The 27761-nt window shown below is 40.8% G+C and overlaps 3 protein-coding genes across 8 annotated transcripts; 1 reads left to right on the forward strand and 2 right to left on the reverse strand.

The window, feature by feature from the left end:
• The first annotated feature begins 8 nt into the window (after window positions 1–8).
• On the forward strand, window positions 9–21248 carry Pka-R1 (protein kinase, cAMP-dependent, regulatory subunit type 1). 3 transcript variants are annotated; one of them, XM_023390891.2, is made up of 6 exons: window positions 9–891; window positions 7101–7103; window positions 18825–19131; window positions 19439–19705; window positions 19817–20020; window positions 20273–21248. In XM_023390891.2, exons 1-6 carry the CDS (start codon window positions 709–711, stop codon window positions 20443–20445), a joined length of 1137 nt encoding a protein of 378 aa, XP_023246659.2. In that variant the 5' UTR covers window positions 9–708; the 3' UTR covers window positions 20446–21248. The 3 variants fall into 3 exon arrangements, with proteins under 3 accessions (XP_023246659.2, XP_023246660.2, XP_014214268.2); XM_023390892.2 differs by lacking the exon at window positions 7101–7103 and adding an exon at window positions 9426–9456 and having other exon boundaries at window positions 18853–19131; XM_014358782.2 differs by lacking the exon at window positions 7101–7103.
• Window positions 6039–6413, reverse strand: LOC106643594 (histone H2B-like). The gene has a single exon (XM_014358786.3). The coding sequence runs from the start codon at window positions 6411–6413 to the stop codon at window positions 6039–6041; it is 375 nt and encodes a 124-aa protein (XP_014214272.2).
• On the reverse strand, window positions 21021–27662 carry LOC106643590 (leukocyte receptor cluster member 8 homolog). Of its 4 annotated transcripts, XM_089589551.1 has the most exons (7): window positions 27023–27662; window positions 25928–26406; window positions 25416–25863; window positions 24407–25376; window positions 23981–24314; window positions 23705–23912; window positions 21021–22736 (listed from the first exon to the last, which is right to left on the reverse strand). In XM_089589551.1, exons 1-7 carry the CDS (start codon window positions 27196–27198, stop codon window positions 22574–22576), a joined length of 2778 nt encoding a protein of 925 aa, XP_089445677.1. In that variant the 5' UTR covers window positions 27199–27662; the 3' UTR covers window positions 21021–22573. The 4 variants fall into 4 exon arrangements, with proteins under 4 accessions (XP_089445677.1, XP_014214267.2, XP_014214265.2 ...); XM_014358781.2 differs by having other exon boundaries at window positions 24407–25863; window positions 25964–26406; XM_014358779.2 differs by having other exon boundaries at window positions 24407–25863.
• Window positions 27663–27761: the final 99 nt, after the last annotated feature.

Here is a 27761-nt window from a genome sequence, read left to right on the forward strand (position 1 = left end):
TAGGTATATGTCACTCTCCACTCCGATTTTTTATAGAGGCTGTCGTCAACAACAATCGACATATCGACAACTATCTTAAATTTGCAACCTGCTGCTATTAATACCGCTACAAGTGCTTCGCTTTCTCTCTCTCTCTCGATACCTATAAATATGCATTATGCACTTCTGCGTCCTATTTTCCACACACCTGAATCCTTCCTCTGATCTTCCCTGCAACTAACCGTGGATGTCTCTCACAAGAGCATCGCCCTCAAAAAACCACATCATCAGTCCAAAGATAGCGAAACAATAGTAACAGCAATTGTATTGCCACAGTCGTCATCGTATTTTTTTATTGGAACAACGTGATCATCATCGGAGCAGCAGATGACGAAGTGGAGAAGCAAAGGCAACAGCATCAGGAGTACAAGACTGCATGGCAGAAGAAGCTGCAACAACTTTGTAGCCGTTAAAACGCGGACTTGCCCTCGTCGTCGTGGTTGCTGCAACCCCCGTTCTTTCCTCAAATAGGGGTTAAAATAATAGAGCTATAGACGACGTCTTTGTGCGTTGTTGTTTTTTGTGCGGTGGTGTGCTTTTTTTTATTGTTATTGGGAGAAGAAATAAAAATAACACCCCAGTGTTTGTGCTAACGCAGTCGTTACTTATTTAGTGCATGTATAGTACTAACAATCAAAAAATAGGTTTACACCTATAAAATTTACAATAATGCCGAGGGAAACAAACATGGCGTCGAATCTCGAGGAACAACAGTGCCTGCGCGAGTGCACCGAGTACATGCAACGCTCGAAAATCGTGCCGGTCATGAAAGACTGCTTTGTGCAGCTGTGCGTCGATCAACCCGAGAATCCGGTCACCTTTTTGCGCGAGTACTTTCAGAAGCTCGAGAGGGTAAGTTTGCACGATTGCTCGGCTTTGACTCTGCGTTTTGAATTTTTTTTTTTCTTCCCCTCCCTTCTCCCCCTTTGTGTTTTTTTTGTTTTTTTGTTTTTAGAAACAGTTTGTCAAGTCTCTCACAGCTCACGTTGAAGAAATTTCGTTTCTTATGGCTTTCAAGCTCATCACACAAGTATGTAAAACAATGAAAAAAAAAAAAATTGGCCAAAATATGGCCATCGCTGCCCTTAAGAAAAGCGCATATGTAAACCCAAGAGCATATCTTTCTAAACTTACGAAATTGGCCCTTCCCAGAGGATTCGATTTGTAAAACATCGATTGCTCAAAAAAACGATGCTTCAAATTGGCACGAATAATTTTTTAATCACCTTTTCCCATACATCTCATAAAACGTACGGAGATTCCATGAAGTTTGAGAGTCCAAAGCTTGAGAATTTTCACGACGAGTTAAAATCTAGTCACGAATGATCTTTAAACTCACCTCCCCGTTTCAGCCGATTCTTCTATTTTTACTGTTATTCCTCAATCATCCGGAATGCGATCGACTAAGTAGCATATAGGTTTATTAGTTCAGTTGCGAAGTCAAAGAGGATTGCAGGTCAAAAATAAAAGCTATGGTCTATGTTATTTATTGAAACACGTGTGCTTTTTGGGTCGAGCCGTGCATATGTATTATAATAAAATCTTTAAATCGCTTCGTTTTTGTAAATAATAAACGACTATGCCCAACGTTTTGTTAAAAAATATCGTTTGAGCCCACGTACTTGAACTCTTTGAATACGATGTTTGGAGTAGAGATTAAATATCATAGACTTAAGAGTTATTAAAATCTATTTTTAAAGACCAACTTTATTACGAACCGCCTCACAAGCGAATCAACCGTACTCTTACGTATACTGTAACTATTTTATGAAAATTCCTGGAAGTTCCACAGTTATTTTTTCAAAGGCTAAACACGGAAGCGTCCCCCTTTTTACCAATTTTTTTATGAAAAAAAAAAAAAAAAAAAAAAAAACTTTTCTATATCCATGCGTTATCTTACCTCTGCCTAATAAATTGATATACCTAAGTGGAAATGGGGGCTAATTGGTACATAATCAGGAGAAAAAAAAAAAATAATAATAAGTATACATTAACTAACTAATCGTGACGTAGAGCTCAGCGCGTTTTCTCCGTGACGTTGTATGCTGACAAACTCAGCTGTACTTGAGTGTAATTGTGTGACGTTGGTGGCCGATTATCCATCTACATGCACCTGAAACGTATGTAACCAATTCGCGAGAGGAGGCCCATTCATCACTTGCTCCATTTTCCGGTTGCGTGTGCAACCATTATCTTACTTTTGTACGTTATATCGTCGTTCACTGCAGAATACTTATACCCGTCCTTTCATTCTGATTTCTTGGAATTGAGGCTTTTTTTTTTTTAATAACTTTGGAGTACGTATCGTAACATGTCAAGGGAATTCATTCGATACTTTGTATTACGTGCTTTTTATTGTTTATAACGTAAATCAAGTAAATAAAAAAGTATCGATTAACGATATTGTATTCAACTTTTGCGTAATTACGGTGTCAATGAGTTCACAAAATCACCTCTCAAATTTAACCGTCGTTAGGGTATAATGTAATGAACAAACTTTTGTCACTCATAGAATTTTCGAGAGGATGACCCCAAAAAGGACTTTATACAGTTTGGAAGTGATAAATTCACAATTATTAATTCGTTTCATATCCTTTCGATCCCGTCGTGTGTTAATTGTCAGGCAATTTTCTGATTAGATTCTGACTATCGTTTATTGCGTAGGTGTATAGGCAACTTTGAGCTTTACAAAACTGTAATGATTGTTTATAGTCTTTGAAGTCAAGAAAATCTTGCAACAATTAGTTACGGGCGAAGTATGTGTCAAATAGCTTTCGCAAACGACATTTTACCACACTATTCCGCATACTTTTAGCAAATTGCTTTGTTTTATTATTTGCACGCCAAATAACATTTTTTGTTCTTCATTCAGCATCCAGACGTAAATAAACATCACAGGCAGCTGGTACTATTGTTCACAATACGTTGCTGTAATTAAAATTAAAAATAAACGTACAAAATTTAATTGGGAAAAAAAGTTGTCTTTGTGCACTGGTGGTGCAACCAACATTTCGCATTCGCAATTAGCCTAGAAAAAAAAGAGGGTCGGTCTACATTTTCAGTCCAAAAATCAAGAAATCCAGAGTGTGCCCTACTCTTTTCCTGTCTCCTTCGCCAACGTGACCTACGGGTAATTGGATACCCTGTAGTATATGTAGCTTGGAAACCAACATGTTTTGTGCTCCCTGCTGGATATCTTTTCATCCTGGGCTACTTAGTCTCCAGAACTTGCCTTGTTGGTCACTGACGATTGTCTGTCAGCTGCTATATTACCACTACTGCTGTCATTGTTCTGTAAAAACAGTTTGCAACGTAAGTAGGTAGGTATGGGAAACCAATTTTCGTGTAATCGGTGTAATGATAACACATTCATCAGACTGAGACAAAAATATACATCGGATGTTTGTTGGGTGGTAGTAGTTCGATTTTGTCGTACGGTATAATTTGTCATTTGATTGGGGATTGAGTAAATGTTGTACAAGTTTCGCTCTCACCATACGTTTTTTTTATTTATTTAATTATTTTTTTAAATTAACGTATGAGAAAAATCGTGAAAACAATCACCATAAAATAACATTATCACGTGACAATGCTATGAGGATAAAGTTCCCTTGGTCGAATCATCGACTCGTTATTAAAACAGTTTCACGGTAACCAAATTTCTTTCTTCGACGTTCCCATAACGCCTGCAAACTATCACTGAGCACGCGATGAGCGAAATTGCGCGTACACTTACGCCTACAGTTAAACAACAGCTAATATGATAAGGAAACGAGGGGCAGCAACAGGAGTAAGGTCACTGTAGGCTCTGCTGAACAACAAAGTATAGCTATAGCTATATATACACTTGAAGGTGCTGCGAATGCCGGATTATGACGCAGGATATAATATTCAGTCGTATAATCGACTCACTTGGAACTTTTGTATTTTTGTAGGTGTAGGTATACGTAATTAAGTATCGTAGTTTTCATTTGAAGCAAAGAAAGGACAAGTTTCTTAGTTTTCAAGGGTAGTTGTTAACTTTACAGATGGTTGGCACTGGAATACGGCGTCTTCGTTGGTAGAAACGAGTCGTTGCAATTTACAAAATTCAATCGGGATTTCAATTAAAATTCTAATCTAAACGCGGGATTAAATCATCAACAAATTAAACCCCACCAACGATTGCTTGTGCATTAAATTTAACGGGGGTTGACAAGTTCTACAATACTTTTATGACGATAAGGTGTTTTGATGGTTGCGTAATTTATAGCGAATATGAAAAGATTAATAGAAATGAAAGAGAAGTACTCAACATTTTTGACAAATTTTTTTTTTGTTTGAAGGAGCGAGGAGGAGAAAATCATTATTGACACCCCGGCTATTCCGGCGGTAGTGTCGGATTCACCCGGTGTGCCTACCGACTAAAAACTAACCTCCCCGTATGGGACAGGTCCGTTAGAACTACTCCCCTAGAAGACACAAGGGCATAAGAAAAGAGAGAAAAGGAAAATAACGGGAAGCAGGGGGGATTGAAGACCTAGTAGTGAACTCGACCTTTTTTTTGTCGAGGTCGTGGACGATTCGTCGAAAGCTGTCGACGTTCTCGGGGTACATGCGTGTGCCATCAGAGGTTGTAATGGCGCGGTGGACAGGGATGTCCTCCGCTATGAGGGCTTTGTTAATCTTGGGCCATAATTTTTGGCCCAAGATTGTGATCGGTAGAGGTGCCTTTTTTGGGGGGGGGGGGCTGTTAGTTTCCTCCGAGTCATGTTGAGCTTGATCCTCAAGATGACCGTCGAAAGCGTTTTTCCCTGCCTGGGAAGAGCTGAGTGGTGAAACGTGGGTTGGGGATGTTTCTATCTCCATGTCGGAGAAATTGGCTGCGGAATCGTCCGCGTTGAGATCACGCGTGCGCCATTTTTTCGGGGGTGGCTTCACATTAGGGGGATTGGCCGAGGTGTTGTTTACCTTATTTAGTAGCGGGGGGGGGGAATTTCTGGGCTTCCAGAGAGAAAGAATTAAGGAGATTTAAGGGGTCGCGATTTAGAGGTGACGGTTCTACAAGACCCGGGTCTTTTGGTAGCGGAATTTTCGAAGTGAGGGCGGACTTTGCAGAGTGCTGCAATGGACGCGTCTTTCTCCTCGTTGGAGAGTTTTAGAGAATTAATCAGCTGGATGGAATTTTCCAGCTGAACTGAGTACTCACTCACTATTTTTCCCAGGTACTCGATCCGTTGTTTTTGGCTCACGAGTTCCATGGCAATTTTGGGTGGTACTGGTGAGGCCTGGGGGAGCGAACTGCGCTCACGCTGGAGGCTGCGTCGGTTGACGCGGGGATCTCGGCTACTAAGCTCGAGGGATTGCTGGTCCACTGGCCGGCTATGTGTCAGGGCTGACATTGAGGGGAGCTGTGCACTTATGTCACTTGCACTGGTACTTGCACGATCACTTGCACTGTTAAGCGCTAACATCTCGGAAGATGAGTCCGATTCTTCTAACATCGCGTCAAAAAAGTTAGTCACACTGACTTGAAATTGTGGATTATCCACAGTGCTCATTTTTTGGCTGTGCCCTAGTGAAGGGCTAGCCAATTGGGCCACCCCTGAGGGCGGCGTGTACGCGGGTGTAGAATTTAGCGGAAACACAGTCGCGCGGCGCGACTAAGTCGCGTTCACGGAAAGAGAAAGAGGTAGCCCTGAGAAGGGCCGTTTAAAGAGAACTCAAGTCTGAGTAAGAGCGATGCGTCACGGGCGTGCGCAGAAAGCGTGCGTTCGAGCGAGACTGATTAGTTTCTAGTCGGTAGGCACACCAGGTGAATCCGACACTATCACCGGATTAGCCGGGGTGTCTATGAAGATTTTCCCCTCCCCGCTCCATCAACCAAAAAAAAAATTTCAAGATTTAGTGCACTCTCAATTATTTTTAACGTAGGTGTTTTGGGAATATTAACGGGCAAGTTCCGTGAGTATATAGTTGATGGCCCTGAAAAGGGCCGATTGGTTTGGTTGAAAGGTAAACTACTTGGAACTGGTGTACTTGGTCACGGCCTTGGTGCCTTCAGAGACGGCATGTTTGGCAAGTTCACCAGGAAGCAGAAGCCTCACTGCCGTCTGGATCTCCCGGGATGTGATGGTCGACCTCTTGTTGTAGTGCGCCAAGCGAGAGGCTTCCGCGGCGATGCGCTCGAAGATGTCGTTGACGAAGCTGTTCATGATGGACATGGCCTTGGAGGATACCCCAGTGTCCGGGTGCACCTGCTTCAAGACCTTGTAGATGTAGATGCCGTAACTCTCCTTCCTCTTCTTGGAGCGCTTCTTCTTGTCTCCCTTGGAGATGTTCTTCATTGCTTTGGCGCTTTTCTTCTCAACTGGGGTAGTGGCTTTCGGGGCCATTGTAAATTGATCAAGTCGATACGTGTTACCAGTTCAAGAATGTAACGAATACTAATTGGGGAAGCAATTTTTTTTGGCTCTCGCGATTCCGTCAAGAGCATCTACTCCGAACCAATGAGCGCGTGTCAGCTTGGTCTGGCGGTGGGGGCAAGAAATTCGTTGATTGGTTGAGCCCGTGACAGCTATTTCCCCCTCCATGCGAGTCCATATCCCCACTTGGGACAACTTCACTCTGATTGGTTCGGAGTAACTGCGCTTGTACAAGATCGAAAAAAAATACCGAATCAAAAAACCAGATAATCAATCAGTACTTGGTTGACTTTCTGGTGGTTAATCTTTAAATCGATATAGTCAATTCCAAAATGAGCGGATCTGGACGCGGCAAAGCTGGTGCAGGAAAGGCCAAGGCGAAGCCAAAGACGCGCTCATCTCGAGCTGGACTTCACTTCCCGGTGGGACGCATCCAGAGGTTTTTAAAAAAAGGCAAATATGCCGAGCGAGTTGGTGCTGGTGCCCCAGTTTACCTCGCCGCAACCCTCGAATATTTGTCCGCGGAAATTCTGGAGTTGGCGGGAAACGCAGCTCGAGACAACAAGAAAACCAGGATAATACCTCGCCACCTCCAGCTGGCCATTCGCAACGACGAGGAACTCAATAAACTGCTTGCCGACGTGACGGTGTCCCAAGGAGGTGTTCTGCCCAATATACAAGCCGTACTTTTGCCAAAGAGATCCGAGAAAAAAGAATTGTAAGAATTGACAAGTTACTTGGTGAGAAATCGGCCCTTTTCAGGGCCATCATGTCATTGATAACGTAACGACTTATGAAATCATTTTTCTTTTTCATTCTCAATAAATTCACGAAACTTATCGAATTAATCTTCACGATTCAATCTGTCGGTATAGAAGTTGATATTATTTGATACATTGTCGGGCGTGTCAATGAATTTAATTGAAAAAAATATATTTCGATTATAGTAGCATTTTTCGTCGCAGTTGGATTAAAAAAGTATGACCAACACAATTTGCGGTTACTGGATCGATCATATCGATTTCATATGAAAAAAAAAAAAAAAAAAAAAAAAAGCTACGAGCATGGGAAAATCGAATTAATTTTTTAATAATTTACAGCGCTTCAGTCACCGTAGCACTTTTCTTTTTAAACTTCAAACTGTACAGGACTCATCAATTAATTCTACTTTCAAGCGTCTATATGCGTATACGTGTACGCTGTTTTCCTTGCCCCTTAACTCAACTTACTCTGCTCTTAGGATATCAAATTCTTAGTTGAAAAAGAATAAGCGATATAAAGACGCGATGAACTATATTCTTGTGCAACGAACAATCTCACGATTCATTTTCTTCGAGGGGATCAGTGAATAGCATTTTTACTTTAGAAACCAATAGAATGACAAAAAATACCGTCGAGTAATGAATCGTACCATAGGTATTCTTCTTATCCAAGTCACTTTTTTCATTCCCAGATGGAATAATACAACTGATCTTCTAGAGTCGGTCCAAAAGAGGGGCTTAGGTAACTTTTGTCATTGTAAGTACAAGGTGCCCGTAGTGTTCAGCAACTTTCACAATATATTTTTATCCATTTTCGAATCTTTTTCCGATTGTGGAATGCATGCTCGGATTTCCAACCACAATATTATTTAATCCAATAATAGAGCCGTTCGGAGGGAGCTTGGCGTTCTCGTCGCCAAAGTTTGATGGGATTGGTTTTTCCCCATTTATAATTTATCTTCGATTTTCCAAGTAATGATTGGCTACTGAAGCCCTATTTTTGCCTCGCCAGCGCTATAGTATGCGTCACTCGTCCGAGCTCGAAAACGATTTAAATAATAAATATCTTTCAGTTCGGGAAAAGGCCAGGCAAAAAAAAAATACTTTTCCGCCTTCGTGAATGAGAACGAAGAGAATTATCAGGAGAAAAAGACAGGTCCGGCTCAACCTTGTGATCCAGCGATGACTTTGTATTTTCCCTTTTCGAAAATCGCAGAGCAAAAGGTTGGGGGGTTGACAAGGAAAAAATTATACGGTGACACGTACGGGATAGTTATAGCGTGGTTTTACCCGCACTGTGGCACATAATGCTTTCTGAACCAAATTTAGCTTATTGGGACCGCGTGGGTTCGAAGGGAGGCGCAGAACATCGACAACTCATTTTATTATTAAATTTGTTGGAAAATTGGGTTATTCGACACTTGGCCACTAACAGCAATTCCATACGTTCTTTACTCTTAAAAAAAAAAAAAAAAAAAAAAAAATACAAACATAAAATAAAGCTAATTCATTTCCGAAGAAGAAACAGGTACATATTCATACATAGTATAGGTATAGAGGGTCGGAAATTTAATAATGAAACAGCGTCATCTTACCGAGCATAAGGGGGTGTACAGCATTACCTTGAAAAGAGGAAAGAGATCGCGTAACTCTATATCGCAGTATCTCCCACTGATCGTCAAACTCTCTTTGATTATCCCCCTTTTGAGCTTAATTCTCATCCACCCCATAAGTATTATTACTACGAAGGAGATAGTGAAAGAGAGAAAATATATTTTCATACAACACATTCGAACGCGCGCGCGCAAGCTCGCCTCCCCCTACCCTACCCTTCAATGTGGAACAGTTGCGCGCGCGGCAAGCAGACCATATTCTCATCCGCAAATTCGCAGACAGCGCCAAGAAAGCGCGCCTGAGACAACAGTGTGTCATATAATAGTCTGTCCTGACAAGAAGCTCAGCGAGCTTGTCCATCGCGGTAGATCCGCGCTGCTTGTTTCTTCCTTTTTTTTTCTCGTGAAAACACAGACTCGCATGTAGCTGTAATTGGTGCCAAGTGTGTTGCGAGTGCGGTATGTTTAGTTGTTAAATGTGCGCGAGGTGCGTTGGTGATTGTTTCCCGTTGCAGGTAATTTTGGGAACGTACCGGTCTGAGTAGGTGATAGTTTTACTGTGTGTGCACGTACGCTACAATACGCAAGAAAAGTGAATCGAAAGAAAGGAAAGAGAGAGACTCCCCCGCTCGCGGAAGGGTTAATTCGATTAGACGAGGCCAGAAAAATGTCAGAGTGAAGGAGTTAAAGGAGAGCCAGGGGAGAGTATATAGTTGTACATAGGGAGCTAGACGATCAGCGAAAAAGATATATCATAGTTGCACACGACGGAGTGGGTCAACCGGCGAACAGCAGCATCGTTACCAGCATCATGGAAGAAGAGGTACCTACATACACTTTACTTGTAAAAAGAGGAGCACGAATGTACACGTATCTCGATGTAGATCGAACGAGCTTACCTACACGTGTGGTAAACAAAAAAAATACAAATTATTTATGAGCCGCTAATGCGGATAAATACAGGCACACGCTTGCGAGATAAGAGTGTCGTTTCTACGTTTATTGGTTACTTGTATCGCGACTCCGTTCGGTTAAATAAAAAACTAAAACAAGCAAGGATCGAGCGAAGGCGGAAGAAAATGAGATAAGAACAGGTATACATTTTTTTGCGAATCGTTAAAAGACTATGATAATGCGACGTAACGCACACCTGTGTACTTATATTCTGTTGCGTGCCTCCTTCTTTGGCTCGGTTATAATAGAAAGAAAAAAAAATCGCTCGCGCGCTCTCCGTAATAAATTGGATGAATCTTAAATCTTGCGTGCGACCATAAATTTAAAAGTAAACACTCGCACCTATATAATACGCGACCTATACAATTTATACGCGAAGCGCGTTCGTCGTCAAAATCGGGTGATGTTGTCTGACGGAGGCGACGACAGGTATATGTGCAAGAATTCTCAATGATGTAACTAATACGAATGTATGCGTAAACGTGAGCTATTTTGAATCCGAGCGCTGGCGAGTCTCTATGATGTACTCTTCTCAAGCCGGGAAATATTTAAGTATCCCCTTTTCGATGACGAACTGCGCCGAACTTTTCGTTTTCTGTATACGCACGTGCCCCCCCCAAATGTACTTGATATATAATGCATATTTATATACTTACATCAATATCAAACCTACGGGTTTTGGAACTAAGGTAATAAGCATTACAGTGCGCATCGCCGAATAAGAATAAAAGGCGGAGCTTGCGCGCACGTGCGATTGTACAAAACTGTCTGCCAGTAAAAGTATTGTCTTTCCACCGTTGCATTCGTCTTACACACTCTTTTAAATCCGTACAAGCTTCTCACCATGACCATTCTTGAAGAGGGTGGAACTTCGTTGATTACATATATGTCGATCTTGAACGTAAACTTCTATCCTTATATTTTTCCTCTAGTTGAAAGCCCATAAGTTTTCATCAATTATTATGTTTTTCGATCGAGCTTTCATCGCATCTATCCGCCTCAGGTCACGTCGTTCTCCCATCCCTACGAAAGCTTGCACATGGGTAGGTGATGTAAATAACATCCGCCGCATTAATGTGAACACAGGTAATGTGATCATGCGTCATCGTGGTACTTAACATTTACTTGCAAGTGAGAAAGGTATAATATTGTCTATTACGTACATGGCATGTGAACTTAATAGAGCCCTCTCTTGCCTTTGATAACGATAGCACCAGCGCTCCAAGCACCTTACATTTGCATCCATATACTTGGCGTTAAAGGGCATCGACAGCGGAAATCAACAGAACTACTTCTCTCCAATTTCATTTACACCATACACAAGCTGGTAAATATGTGCGTGCGCGTGTTAAAAAAGCCACCCTCCCCATTGTTTCATCAGCATCTCGCAAAGCGTGTGCCATTTATAAATCTCTTTTTCTCTCCCTTGCTTCCCCTCGTGTCCGATACGCGTGACCTTGTTTTTTTTCTTTTTTTTTTCCCTTGATCCCCTGCAAAGATATCCAACCGCTCTTGTCTTGCCGATCTCCGCCGCATCTTACCATCAGTTCTGCCTGCTGGTGCTCTTTTTTCCCTGTCTCATCCGCCTTTTTTTTTATTTTTTTATTATACCCATACGTGTTTACGACAGCCAGAGCGTTATTGTAATCACACGCCGTATAAACTTTCGGACACTCGAGGACCTTTTTTCTTCACTACAAGCACCTAACTTAGGTCCTAAGTACATCGACCCGCATTGAGACGCATTGAGAGAGAGCCACGGTTTACCATACGAAATATAAGTACATTCACCGTACCCCGTATAGCTTCCCCATGTCCCTATTTGGTTACATTTTATATACGTATTTATCACATCGCCTTAACCGTTGTCCTTCTTTCACTAGCTCATTTTCCGCTTGGCCCCCAAATTCAAGGTGGGTCGTATATATGCCTCCTTTTTTTTCCTCTTGCTCTCTCTTTTTCACTGCTCCGTCCACGTAATATAAATAAACTTTCTCCTGTTCAATACATTGCGCGCTCTTGGAAAAACTGTTAAAGTCGAGTGGTACAATATTACGTATGTGAATGCTCTCGTCGAAGGTCTCGTCGCTCTCGATACAAGGCACGTGCAGGGGATCCACCTCGAATAAGAGTTCAACGCTCACACGTAAGTGTTATGATTTTGTCAAACAAAAGTTGGGGGTTTTATCGGAAGAAGCATATAACCGACGAGCCAATCTGTTTTACTCGGGAAAACTTTTTTTTCTCTCTCTCTCTCCATTTTCATCTTCTTCGGTATCTGCGCTTAGCCGTGAAATCGAAAACGACAATGCAGGACACCTACGGAGACAAATAGAGAACTGGCAAACAGAGCAATAAAAATGTATCGAGCATTGATTCTTTTTTTTTTTCTTTTACAACTCTTCCGTATACCTTAGACGAATATAATTCATGCTTGACGCTGCGTTTTTATTTTGTCTATCTCCTATCTACTATTGATATTCTTAATTTTTATTGTTGTAATGACTTTAACAAGACATGCAGCTCTGAAAACAATAAATAATTGGCAGTTGGATGGTGGATGCACAACAAATCAACTTTGCAAACGTTCGAAACGTAACGCAATTACTTTATTTGACTCGGAATTTCGAATTACACGTACAACTGTTCGAAGTTCATTAAGAGCGAGGTGTATATTTGTATCGTTGTTAATAATTCCACAACTACAATGATTTCGATTGAATTTCATAGTAATTTTTTATTATCGGTACCATACCAGTAAATAATCAAAACGCAGTTGCAACATGTTGGCCTTACATAACGAAAGATATTCTGAAAATGCAAGTAACCTATACAAATTTTTCCAGTTTGACAGGGAAAGTACGCACATGATATTGTTCATACAATTACGCCCATCCTAATGATAAGGTATCTCGTTGGTAAGTCGATTCATTAGATAAAAATAGTTTTTGCCCTGAAAACCGAGAAATCACCAAGATATACCTCCCATTGTGACGCATCCCCTTCAAAACAAGCTTTGAAAAGTTCCAAACTATACCGAGCCACGGCACATATACTCACTCCGTTATGTCAATCGACCTCCGTGTATTTCAACAGATACTCATTTCTCATCTGATACATCAATCCTCCTTAGACAAAAAAAAATCAATCACCCGCACGCGGCTGCTGTTGCTGCGAAGCTCAAGGCCATGCAGACCTGTATAAAAGGTGTGCCATCTTCGCTCCAAATCGATTCGCCGCTGAGATTTTCTCACGTGCCTCCTTCCCCTTTTTTTGCAAGATATACTCGCATACATGGAAAGAGCTTTTCCGAGCTTTTGAGACACTGCACCCATTGATTTACTTTTGCCGAGATTGCCACTGTCTTGTGTGTGAATTTTTTAAATGAAAAAAACTGAGAAATAATAACAATTCTGGTTCACTGGTCTACTTTCTTTAATATAGGAATTCAAGTCCGCAGCTGCTAATGTGCAGCTGTTTCCTTCCTTCCTCTCTTACTTCAACAAATACAACATTGATTGCTTCTTCGCTCAATTAGATCGCTTTTTTTTTGTCACTCTTCTTAGATCATACGTGTATATTTTTTTCATGATCTCTCAGTAGCGCCAACGCATCGAGTTAAAATAACACTTATTGCTGGTGATGGTCCCTGCGAAGTCATTCTGACCGTCCGCTTTATTATTTTCAAAAAAAACTCGGCGACTTACTTCCCCGGGGAAATAAGTAGTAAGTACTATGGTTTCCGCGCCGCGTGTGGTACATCACGCTGCCACTGCCACTACTAAGTATAACTGAAAAATTCTGGCTGACTCTTCTTTTCGCTTGCAGTACATTAAGATGACGGTAATACGGCTTGGCTCGGTTTTTATCGCCCAACTTTTCACATTTCGTGCAGGAAACCCATGCGCACGTATATATGTATGTGGGTATGTCGCAACAACAAATATTATACACATAGCACCGATTTAAAGAGCGGTGAATCTTGCTCGATTAAATTTAGATTTCCGTGGTATGTTTCCGTGTGGCTGCACGCGCGAAGATGCGTACAACAAAAATAATTCCTCCCTACGACTCGCTCCCCCAATTTACATAAATTTACGAAAAGGCGTTTCGCGATGATTTATGCTTTCCGCGACAATTTTATGCCGCCCGACGCGATGGATCGAAATATTTCTCGTTTGTGGATCATGTGTGACGCAAATACGCTTCGTATTACACACACATGTATGTACCTATGTGTGTACTCACACGCGAGTCTCGCTTTTTATTTTTCATCATTTTTTACCCCGTTGGGCCGGTGACTCGAGCTTTTTCAGAATATATATACGTATTTTGTATTGGTGCGTTCTGCAAACCTATACTGAGTAATATTCATTCTGATTCGCTAAACTTGAAATTAGGTCACTGGGAATGAAGCACGAAAGCAATATATTTTCCCTGAAAGTTTTTACCAAATACCTACTATTGTTATTTTTAAAGTAGATAATAATAAAAAAGCTCGGTCGCGAATGGGCTCCCCTCGTCGTCGCTGCTCTACGTATTAAAATTAAAAAAAAAAAAAAGGCTTTGTTGCATTAATTCGGGTGTCTCGATTTTCGCAAGGTGTTGATGAAAAAAAATTCACTCGTCAATACGCTGCACTCGCATGGGAACAAGCTAAGACACGGATTACCTTCGTTGTATACCCGAGATGCCTATACAGTCGTGAAGAGAATAAGAGAGGAAAAACAACGTGACACTATACGTATATATATATCATGGAGGGGAAAGCTCGTCGTCATCAAGGCTGCCTAGAGCTTATTTATAAAATGGGTCTCGAGAGAAGCAGAGAACACACACACACGCGCTGAGAGAAGACGGAAAAAAAAAAAAAAAAAAAAAAAAAAAAAGTAGACATGCATAAAAAGCAGATCTTTTCGAAAAATTGTTTTTGTTCGCGTGCTTATATAAAAATCTATGTTTGCTCTCGTCCTTTACACATAAATGTTTTTGTGAAATTCAAGTTCTCTCGCTCGTAGTGGTTTAATAAATGTAATGAAAACTTTTATTGTCAAAATCTCACATATTTTGCTCGAAAGCTCACGCCTCGTTTTGAGTTGTTGAGACACGATAACTGCTGCGCTTTCGCGTCAATTAACTGGAAATATCAAGCCGCTGTACTACTGATGTGCCGGGGATTAATTTTTATTAACAGGTAACTCCCTCCTTTTGTGTAGGGGTTTTTCTATGGCATCTAGTTCCTGAACTCCCTATATTAGTCTTTGAGCTTGTATTTTCTCCCTCCCCGTTGCGGTGTAATTTTTTTACAGTTCGACGCGTGCTGCTGTATAAGATGAAAGATATTTTAACACTGATCCATTTATAGAGCATACAGGTATGTGAGGGTAAGAAAAGTATAAACGATATTTTTAACAAACGTGATTTTTTTTTTTTTTTTTATCCACTTTTTTTCCCCCATTTACAAATTATTTATATAAAAAAGTACGGTGCACTCGCGCTACTTTCAACACACGTATCGAATGAGTAAGTACGTTATTTTAGGCTCCCATTTTTCCCGATCGTATGCACTTTAGAGGAGGTATTGAAATCCAGATGTGCGGTTATTTGAAAAGAAGAAAAAAAAGAGCTTTTTTTCTTTGTCGTTGGGATAGAAAAGCACAGATATTACGCGAGATGACAAGTGTGGTGTACCCTATTAACATTTTACTCTATGGTTATATTATATGCGTGTAGCAGAATTGCTTAAAACGAAACAGGAGTTGTCTCAAAAAGAAAATTTAAAACATGGTGTACGTGTTGCTGCAAGGTTGAAATTTTTTTTTTTTTTTTTTTTTTTTTTTAAATCAAAAAAATTCTAGCAAAGATGTACTTAGAAAATACATTACAATCTTATTTGAAATTGCGTTAAAAAGAATCAGCAGGTATCGCGATGTGTTTGCCAGTCGCCTTCTTTTCAAACTCATTTGAATTCAACGCCATACTAAAACAACAGATTTGTGCATATAATTGAAGAAATATTTACGGACGCACAGTGTTAATAATGTGGCACACACAGCTACGTGGAGAGGGATATGTATACAATTTACTTGAAAAATTCCCAGAAACGTCGATGAATGAGTCATCCCCTTTTCTCGAGCCCTCCTCTGTCGAATAAAGAAATTAATAACTCCCGTTGTTGGCCAACCGAAAATTCGCAGCCTCTTGCAGTGACGTCAACCGGAGCGATGAGAGAGATACGACGTACGTCACGCCTTTGGTGCCTCCCCTCCTTCCCCCTGTTCACCCTCGCGCGCGGAAAATTAATTGGATCCGAAATTCGGTGATTTATGTGTGCCACTGTTGCGTTTGAAAGTTTTTCGCCTTTTCAAAAAAAAAAAGTTTTTGGGGTGGCGGGGGGGGGGTACCTAAAAAAGCCCCTTTTACAGTAGTTATAGTACTATGTATTTTCCACTTTTAGATCCGCGTGTCCCGCCTACGCTCATTTTATTTTGATACACAACAGTACTTGCGTAATCACTTGCAGGAACAACGCACCTTGTGGGTTTTTTTCCCCCTCTCCATTGTCAACACTTGATGTTATCGATATCAGAAAAACTTTGATGGTAATTACAATTATTAAATTCCCATCGATCGATGGTAAAATAAGCGACGCAAACGACGCGTGTTTGGTGCTCTATATACGTCACGACAAGAGGATCGAGCTTGTGATGTATACATATGTTAGCTTGGGCTCGTCACGTTCGATTAAAACAGCAGCGAGTCAGTATAAGTATTACCATTATCCGTTTTTGTTTTCTCTCCTGATGAACCATCAATTTCGTTTACCCAACATCTTTTTCGTTAAATACACGTTATTCCTTATCGACTTGAATTTGAACTTGAATCATCCCTCCCGAGATTGCGAGATTGTATATTACACTTTGCCAAAGTTGCTTCTGCATTTATTATACTAATGATTAATATTAGGTATGCATATAATCATAATGCATGTATTAAATTACTTGAAGCTTGAATGGCGAAACGAAACGACACGCGACGATTAAAACTTGTCGTAAGTAGACATGTGGTATCATAACGTAGGTACGTATGAAAAAATAACCCCCCCCATCGGGCGTTTCCATGATGCGAGGATAAAGAGTAAATGAAATTTTTAAATTTGCTTTCCCCCGTGACTAATGAATATTGTTGTACCATCTGTAAGGGTGCCTGTACATGGAAGACCTGCTGTTTGGCAACTGCCAGTCAAAGCTCTCTGGTCTCATGAGAGTGAGAGAGAGGTTAAATGTGGTCACGTGATGAACCTCTCTCTCTCACTCTCATGAGACCAGAGAGCTTTGACTGGCAGTTGCCAAACAGCAGGTCTTCCTATTGTGTGTCGTGGATTGTTCACCGATGCCCTTCGATGATGATACAATACGTGTAAAAAAAAAAGTGACAAAAAAGGACAATAGTGCCTGTTTGATTGGCGTTGGCTCGGAAAGAACGAAACCTCACGATATACGTATTACACACTACCCTTACCTTTCGCTTGAACTTTTGACCTCCCTTGCCGGTGGGTTAAGGAAAAAAAAAAAAAAAAAAAAAAAAATTTGTACGGACGCAGTCGGACGAAGGGGTGTGAAATAAGGGTGCATACAATGTTATATAAATAGCAAATGCGGCAGGGTATCGTGTACAGAGGGAATGAAAGAAGTGGACGAGGGACAAGGTCATTGTTGGAATACCGTAACCGAGAAACAGACCCACCGATCTCTGTTTATACCTATACATACATTTTTTGTACACCGATGCATGGTACAATTATTGATATGAGATCGCGAGACACGCGAGAGCTTGTACTTACCACGTGTGCATTGCGTATATATAACGTCACGAATCGCAGGGGAGGGAAAAAAAGCTCTTTAGTGTATACTTACGTTTCGGTGCAGGCGGTGTGACGCGTGTTACCATGCTACTTTTTTTTTACCCAAGTTCACTCATTACGCGTCGATGTAATACCCGCAACCACGGAAGTATAGCCTCTTTCTTGAAGGATTAAAAAAAAAAAAAAAAAATTAACCCAAAACTTGCCTTTTTTTTTTTTTGGATACACCATAATTAGGTGTTACCTAAACGTTAGCTTTGTCCTGCATTTAATGGCAAATAACGAGGAATTGAAAATCATACGATCAATCGCATTTTCTCCCATCTGGCATTGGAATCAATAAGTAGAAATGTATTAATCGTGACGATTACGTGTACATGGGGGCTCTGATTATTACCACCTTACCTAGGCATCAAAGTAATCGGGCGTTTCTGTCGAGAAATTCCTCGGTTACGGGCGGACAAAGACCCCAACGGTGCAAGGCTCGCGCTCGCGGAGCTCAATGAAACGTCAAGACAAGACGCACAACACTATATTGTCGCGTTAGGTAATTTTGTGGCTCCCCCGACTGCCGAAAATTTAATTTATTCGTCCTTGCCGTGGGCGAAGGGTGGCATGCGCCCACATTGTATACGCGAACCACAATAAATGAAAGTTGTCTATACGTTTGAAGTACTCGTGTTATATCGAGGGAAAGGAAAAAAAAAAACAACAACAACAATAAAACACGGATGCAAATGAAAATGTGTGTGTATATATATAACCTCGATGAAAAAGCTCAAACTTCAAGCGAATAGCTATGTGATAATTAGGTTGTACATGGGGTGTTGTTGACGATATGGCGCGCGGTGGAGTTTTGCAAATATGAAATTGGCTGCGTATCAAAATTAAAGTTTTCGTGCATTCCCCGTTACTCGTTATTGTTTAAATTTTTGTTACTTTTGCATCCGTAAAAGTGACGACGAGCAATAAATATAAATAAGAGAGTCACTTACACACCGTTTTTTTTAAAAGTAAATATATGTCTAGTGCACCACGCGAGGGTACAATCGTCGTTATTATTAAACATTGTTGAAGCGTCCAGCGAATCTCGTTGACGATGGTAACAACAACAACAACAACAATATTATGTGTGTATACACTATATGAAAAAATAATAATGAAAAATGATGTTTTTTTTTTGTTACAGCAAGCACACGACGCGAAGCAGCAAATAGTCGCGAGTCCGGAGGACACGGAGGACATGCCGGCGGGACAGCAGGGGCCACAGGTGCCCCGTCGACGCGGTGGTATATCGGCGGAGCCGGTCACCGAGGAGGACGCACGGAATTACATGAAAAAAGTCGTGCCCAAGGATTACAAGACGATGGCCGCGCTCAGCAAAGCGATAGCGAAAAACGTCCTGTTCGCCCACTTGGACGAAAACGAGCGCTTCGACATCTTCGACGCCATGTTTCCCGTGACCTTTCTACCCGGCGAGGCTATCATACGCCAAGGCACGCTCTCATTTATCCAAAATCTGTTGAATTTGCACGCCATCCCGAATAACCAATCGACGATTATATAATTGGGGCGCGATGTTGAAGTATCGAAATCGTGGGGATTTTACTTCTTTCTCCTCCCTCGCGAAAATAGCACCGCTTCGACGCTGTTTTTTTAGAATACTGATCAATGGCTATATTGTCACGTTTTAACGTTTAATATGGAATAGTTTTTTTTTACGTATTAATACTCTACTTGGACTATAAAAATAAAAGTATATAGCATAAATATAAATTGTTGATATCTTTTGTCCCTAAATAGGCGACGAGGGTGACAATTTTTACGTGATCGACCAAGGCGAGGTGGAGATATTCGTGAACGGCGAGCTGATGACGACGATCGGCGAGGGCGGCAGCTTTGGCGAGTTGGCGCTCATCTACGGGACCCCGAGGGCAGCCACGGTCAGAGCCAAGACCGACGTCAAGCTCTGGGGCATAGACCGCGACTCTTATCGGCGCATACTCATGAACTCGACAATAAGGAAGCGCAAGATGTACGAGGAGTTCCTCTCGAGGGTCTCGATCTTAGGTCAGTCCACCCTCGATTAGTACATTTACACTTTATCAATGCCGTGTTTGTGTATTTAGAAAAAAAAAAAAAAAAAAAAAAAAAAAAAAAAAAAATTCCTTTCGCGTGTAGAATCACTGGAAAAATGGGAGAGATTAACGGTGGCGGACGCTTTGGAGCCAGTTTCGTTCGAGGACGGCGAGACGATAGTCCGCCAGGGCGAGCCGGGCGAGGATTTTTACATAATCGTCGAGGGCACGGCGGTGGTTCTTCAGCAACGCACAGAAGCCGAGGAATCCGCGGAAGTAGGTCGACTCGGACCCTCGGACTACTTTGGTGAGTGTCTCTCTCCTCCACCTCTTATTCGAGTCTCAAGTATACTTACCGAAGCGTATACATATACAGTGCTTCAAGTCCTTGACTTTGATTCTGTCTCATTATGAATACATACATGTAAATGTGTGTGTATGTGCGTTTCGGTATACGAATGTGTGTCAATAATTTTTTATAAATATAATGTAATCCATGACGTGCGTATTCAGCTTTAGTAAAGTTCAAATTAAAAAAAGGAAATGTGTTTTTTTGCAGGTGAAATAGCCCTGCTGCTGGACAGACCAAGGGCCGCGACGGTTGTCGCCCGCGGACCTCTCAAATGCGTCAAGCTGGACAGGGCGCGTTTCGAGCGAGTTTTAGGGCCCTGCGCCGACATCCTCAAGCGCAACATCACACAGTACAACAGCTTCGTCTCGCTTTCCGTGTAAATCCACCTCGTCGGTCGATCACAATCGATTTGCCACCGAGAGTGAGATGTCAACCAATACGTACACACCATCAGTCATGAAGGCCACGTGGAATTTCAAGAGGGAGATAGAGGAAAAAAGCGTTTCAATGTCATTGAAGATGATAGAAAAAAATTATAATTGGAAATTGCAATAAAGTTAATCCCGAGGTAGAGATTACATTTTATCAATCGGAGGAAGAAGGAATTACAATAAAAGCGAATCGCGTATGCCGTCCGCCCTTTATCGCGGATGTCCTCGTTTCACAACACATACATGTGTGTACACACATTGTTACAATTTTTTATTTGATTAATATTTTAATATATGCATATACATATATATTAAGAAAATGGAAGAAAACATTGTATTGTATAAGTAGGAGATTGCTGTAATAAACGGATGAGTATAAAACAAAAAGATAAATCCTTAACACAATTACTGGATATGGGATCTGCATGACTTTTAGGTATCGGATGAATAATGGAATTAATAACTTGGTTTCATTTTAAAAATAGTGAATAATTTATTCATTTTTTAATTTTTTTTCATTTAATTATTCTCATGTATTTATATTATATGTATATACTGATCCTTCTTGCTAATGACACTGCGAGTTAGTTGTACGATCTAATTTTGTATATTCCAAGAAGTAATTTATCGACACAATCATTACTCATTCTTCCAATCTTTCGTAAAATTTTTTTTTTTTCATCATCTAAATATCACTATCATCCGGGCATTCATTTATTCATCAAAATATTCTTCTTTTTGGTTAGGAAAAAAATAATCAACACAAACATCAACAAACAGATAGGTAAAGAATTCTAATAAACGGTGTGTTATTATCTGAAAATGATGTGCTGCTGTGTAATATTCAACTGATCAAGGCACACGGACTAGATGATTTCCATTCGTCTTCCCTAGTGAGTGTGTGGTCCCTTTCACGCTGCGTTGTTCTGCTTCTGGTCCTTGGAAATCGGAAATTTTCATCTACTCCGTGTCCTTTTTATGTGTGGATACATACGTTATCTTTGGCTAGCTGAAGACCTGGTGAAATCGCCTGGCAGGTTCCCAAAACATTGGTATTTTTCGAGATTTCCATTTTTATTAATCTGTAATCTTTTTGCGTCTTTAAAAATCGTGACGTCTTGTAGGTCAGCGTCAAAATTAAAGAGAAAATAGCTGTTAAAAGTAGAACTCGAAAATTTTAAATCGTAGATTCATTTCATTATTTGCATGATGATGAACAACAGCGCTCTAAATTTCTTTACGAGATAAAGAGAACAAATATTTTGGATGACGTGAATTATCATTTTATTTAATAAATTTGAAGTAGCGAAACATCGTGGGATAATCATGATGAGAAAAATTAATCTTTTTGCATTGCTCACTAAGTGAACAAATACATTATTTAATGAACCGTCTTACGCACTTAGGAATATACATATATATGTATAAATATTGTCATCGTGTGTTGTTGGACACGACTTTTAAAATGGGTACTCAAAAAAAAAGTAGAAGAAATTAATCACCTTACTACAACACTTAGGTATAAGCGTCGGGAATGAGGGATGCACTTAGAAGATTAAATAAAATAACTTGAACGTAGAAGACAACGTTTCAACTGATAATTTTCCGAGTGAAATTTGTACAAAGACTTATTCCTTCCAAAGAATCGAATATTTGGAATAGTGCGCCCTTAGGCTGTCTAATAATATACATTTATACCGTTTGTATACACACTAACTTAACAAAGCCGTGGGGTCTCTTCCAAATATCTGATTCGGGGAGCGGTAGCTTTGTTTAACGCTATCATAGCTCTTCTCTTACGTAGAAAGTAATTTCTGGGAACACTAGTAGAAGAAACAACGAAGTTCTTGCCATTGTAACACACACTCTCGACCCGTTTAATGGAGGGGCCATTGGAAACAAGAAGATATTTACGCTGTATGATAAGCGTATTTGTTGATTATTTGATTGCCCGTCGTTTGGGCTTTGTTTCGTTGAATTTTTGTTCAATATGAGAACGTAAAATTCGATAGGTTGTGAAGTGGAAAGTGGTTTTTGAAAATTCAAATGCCAGGCTCTTGCTTATTATTTTAGGCCTTTACCAGGTACCGACAGAAGTACTGCTTGTCTTGCAGTCAAGCTGCGTACGTTCGGGATCAGCGTAAGCTAACCCAAACTCAGCAACAAATTCATAAAACTTCTCCAGATTATCGAATGCCAATTCCGCAACGATGAAATCGACCACCAAATTTTGCCGGTAACTAAACAATAGAACAAAGTAATCAATTAGCACACGCGATCGATGAGGGATCTGATAATTTATTAAATGATGTATATTTTTTTTTATCATAAATGAATTTGAGTCGTAGTAAATTTAATTCACCACTGTTAAGAACCTGAAACAGAAATCTAACTGTCGTTAAGGCCCTACCCCATTTCCCTTGAAAGTCACTGGTGACTTTGAATCAATTACATTTGACTGCTTTTTACTCAAGTTTCATTGGCATCATAACCATCACATATCATTATAATTGCTAGAAAAAAGTTAGTGTCGATTGATTAAGGCGATTACAAAAAATCAGTTATTAACATTCAAGAATACTGAAGGTAATTAAATTGTATGTCAATAAATATACCACATATACATACGTCTTAAGCTACATTAAATAAAACGTATGTTAAGCAACTTATGTACTACTTGTTTCATATCACATTTTATAAATATCACATATAAATACTAAAAAAAGACTTATTTGATATTTTTTTGTGTTGTTAATATGACACGTCAAAAAGATTGTTGTAAATATTCATGATGAAAAAATTTCAATCTTTAAATTTTATGACTGCAAATAATATTTCATCAAGCACAATTTTTTCAAGTTCTTGGTTTATATACATAATGCAAAAAATACTTATAGGAATTTGTGGTAAATTAAGTGTCAATGACAACTGAACAGATAGTGACTTTAATTATTCACGCTGAATAAAAGTTTTCTTAAACACAATGAATGTCTGCATTTGTTTGTAATTGCTTACCTGCAGTAATACTACAAAATTCAAACATGACTACAAACAACGTGTGTTAAAATAGAGAAAATTATAATGAATGATGAAAGAAAAAGCAATGTCGCAAGATTTTGTAATCGCTTTTAAAAAAATAAGATGTTGCAATAAAATATTAAAATAATTAGCTAGCCTACAAATACATAAGAAAGGTGTCAATACGTACATTTTAATCATCTGTTTGAGAGCAATCTTCCTCTCCCGAGCAGTAAACCAATCCATGAGGAACGCTGCCATTCTAGGGGCTGTTTTGTAAAGCTTAAAGAAAGTATGATAATTGCCTAACCACCAAGCCGATCGAACTTTCAACGCGTGAGCTACACATTCGTCTTTTTTGTCTTTTTCCGTAAGCGCTGCGAGTATTGTCGTTAGATCTGCAATTTCAAAAGACGCGTGGTAACATTATTATTACAAATAGGACAGTCATAATCAATTAACGTACCTAATGTGTTCTTTGTGAAGATATAATACAGGATACGGTAAGCGACAAACTCGCAACGATTTTCACCACCAATCTCAGAGTACAGCATTTTTAACTGCGTCTGACACTGATTGAATTCCTCGTGATCGCCGCGCTCGAGCGCGACTCGGGCGTGAGTCTCGTACACGTGGACTGTAAACGAGTCTCGTACGCCCTGCACTGTTAGATCCTGTCGGATCGATTTCAACTGATCGCACGTGTAACGATAGTCTTGTTTAGAAACCCAGCGTTTTTTAACATGTGCAAGGGACTTTTGTAGAACACCGACTGGTCGCACGGCCGATGGTTCCGGTGCCTGCAATAAAACAAACGTGGCGTTATGATATTATTGATATTAAATGCACGAAAACTAATAAAGTATCGTTGAATAAAGAAGTCGCCGCTTACCGAGGTGAGACGCAGATAAGGCTTCTCCAGATCCCTACAGGTGCCAACTATGTGCAGACCCGAGAAGTCGATTTCGGTATTGGGGTCAGTGTCCCTCATAATGTTGCTGGTAATGTTCACTGCACCGACTGTAGACGAGGGTCTGGAGTAAGCCTCGCTCTTGACAAAGCCACTGCTAACTTGTACCGTGGGTTTCGAGCAGGAGTCGTTGTTGAAGCGCGCAGCTCGTTGCTGCAGCTTCTCCTTTGTGCCAAACTCGTCAACGTTACCGCCCGTCAAACCGAACTCTGAATAAAAGTGGCAATTGGCCTTGTTGATTTTTTTATTCTTGTTCTTCTTGTTCTGTTTGTTGTTAGCGTTCTGATTGGCGTTGTTGTTGTTGTGGCCACCTCGTTTGTTCTTGTTTTTCTGGTTGTTGGATATGGCTGGCTGCTTGTATTCCCGTTCGCCGGACGACGAGGACGAGGTGCTGCGTTTGTACTTACGTGGTGCCGGGGAGCGTGAACGCGACCTCGAGCGGCTCTTGGACTTTGATCTGCGATGCGAAGAGACGCTGGAGTTGAGGCTCATGTTGCCACTAAAGCTGCTGTTGTTGGACTGATGCGAGCCACCAGCCGACATCCTAATGCCTAACCGAGCTCCGAGGGTCATCGACAGCCCTGACGACTTCCGCTGAAGACCTGGCATGACCGTGGTATTCATCGGCTTGATCGTCATGGTCATACGCTCGCTGTAAATACTGGGCAAGGGCTCACGGTCCCAATCCTTGATCCACAATGAACCGTCATTTGCAGCGCGAGTTATCTTGCCCTTGAGTATGATTTCGACTTGATCCTTGTCCATGGCCGTCTTGCATTTTTCGTAGCAGCGGTTCACGTAATTCTTGAGACTATCCGGCCAGTCTCCGACAGACTGACTGCCAGGAGGAGCCGGCTTCGAGGCAGTCGAATTAGCAGATGTGATGGAAGGACTGTTAAGTTTCTTACTGTTGAAGGGAGTCGAGGGCAACGGTGGCGGTGGCTGTGATGTTGGTGGCAGAGGTGGCGGCGGTTGTGAAGTGTTGATAGGTGGCATCTTTGGGAGGGGTGGTGGTCGCTCTGGGGGCATGTTGATCTCGTCGATGGGCGGTGGCGATGGTGGTTTCTCAACGGGGTTTGGGGGTGGCGGCAGCGGAGGCAACTCGATTTTAGACATTTGCTGCTGATGCTGTTGTGGACTTTGAAAATTCATGCCTATATTGGGGTTCGGGGGATAGCCGGGAGGGGGTACCGAAGTATTGGGAAGTGGCGTCGGGAAGCTATTATTATACTGGGCCGGTATATTTTTATTCCTTTTACGCTTCTTTTTTGAACTATTGGTATTATTATTGCTATTATTGCTATTGTTTGCCTGCTGCTGTTGGGAAAACCCTAGTCCAGCTTTTTTGTTGGGTAAGTTGAAACGGATTCCGCTAAAATCTGGAATAAAAAAACATTGTTTTGAAGTACACCTTGATAACAAAAACACAATAAACACACTCACTAGGAGTTTCGGATTGCTGAAGGGTGTTCCAGTTACCATAGGGAGAGTTGTAATTGTAGTTGTACTGTTGTTGTGAAACTGGAGACTGATGAGACTGCTGGGATTGCTTTGGAGATTGCTGCTGCTGCTGCTGCTGTTGTGATTTTTGCTGACTTTTTATGGGGGTTGCAGGAGGAGGTGGAGGTCCTGGAGGAAGAGGAGGAAGGTCAGAATCATCGTCAAAGGTCACTGGAGTAGGTGGCATGGGTGGTTGCTCGGGCTGCTGCTTCCCTTGACTGTTCTGCTGCTGCTGCTGCTGCTGTTGTTGTTGTTGTTGTTGCTGGGCTGGTTTCTGCTGTTGTATTTGTTGTTGTTGTTGTGCTTGCATTTGCTGATGTGCAAGGTTTTGTGCTTGCACGTGTCCATACTGTCCATAGTTCATCATGTTGTAATGTTGATAGTACATTTGGTTTTGATTGTAATTTTGACCATACATTTGCCTGAAAATGAATTTAATTAATTAAATTAAACAGAAAAGCCGACTACGTGTTATAAGATCTAATAATTTAGCTATGTATTTCACAGAACTTTTGTAGATACTTATTTGGCATTGAAAAACACTCATAGACATTTTTTTTTGCAATTACCATACACAAATAGTAAATCATCTTGTATTGCAGAAAATATACTAACATAAAAAATTTAATTCTTATACACTCCATAGGTTCTAGATATAAATCGTGTAATCAATACATCGATACCTCGTTTGACCATTCATGTATGTGTGTAGATACATGTGCAAACAGTATCAAGGGAATGACTAGGTACTTATTCGTCAAAGAAATGAAAAATTGAAATGCTGGGTTTTTTTCGACTCTTCAGATACACAATATATAAATAAATATTTACAAATAAATCGAAATGAATAAAGTAGCCCCGCATAGAATCTTAGGATACAAAGGCACCAACGAAAAATCATTGAAATTCGACAATTTTTAATCACAGAAAAAGTAAAATTATACAAAGCACGAGTTACCGGAAAAATTAGGAGGGTTGACAAAAACACACTTGCATTACATTTGACACAAACATTTAAGTACTTATAAGCACACTCACCCGTAGTACAGATTTTGAGAATACTGCCAGGCGGCCATGTTTGCCATGGAGGAAGCCCCCATTTGTTGTTGTTGTTGTTGTTGTTGCTGCTGCTGCTGTGACTGATGCTGATACTGCTGCTTTTGCTGCGTAGCTGCTGCAACAGCTGCAGCTGCCAGAGATTCGGTTTCCGACATGATGAAAAGCCAACTATAGAAAATTGCAGCAGTACCGAGACTTCTCCGGGAGGGGGATAAAGGACTATTCGATACAATATTTCCCTCGCTGCTGCTGACAGCTAATCTTTATCCGCCTCCATTGAATCCAGAAAACAGCGAATTAGGTGTATATAAATATGCGCTTCTGGGCAAGACAAAGAGATGACCTAAAAAAACCTATATCGCACGCGTAAACGTAGTTTTTTACGCTGTCGTGTTGTGCAGACGCACGCCCACACGTACACGAGAACGAGTCTTTCGATAAATAATAAGGGATAGTTTACACGAATTATTGATAGACGACTGATAAAATAAAGGAAAATCTTGATGATCGTAGTCGCAATGTTTTCTTAAAGAACCCACGCGCGTATACACGAGAAAATGGAGTTTAGTTTAGCTGGACGTACGACATGCATCGTCCCACTTCATTACACACTGGGGGATTCCACTCGTCTTCTGCTTCTGCTGCTCTCTCGTCCCCTACCACTTTTGTATTATTTTGCGCGCGCGAATCCTGCATATAGAAACTCATGAAAATCCTG

Source organism: Copidosoma floridanum, unplaced genomic scaffold (assembly GCF_036245765.1).
Source record: "Copidosoma floridanum isolate Cflo_tuat_1 unplaced genomic scaffold, Cflo_Japanese_pri ptg000009l, whole genome shotgun sequence".
In the NCBI taxonomy this organism is placed as follows: Eukaryota; Metazoa; Arthropoda; class Insecta; order Hymenoptera; family Encyrtidae; genus Copidosoma; species Copidosoma floridanum.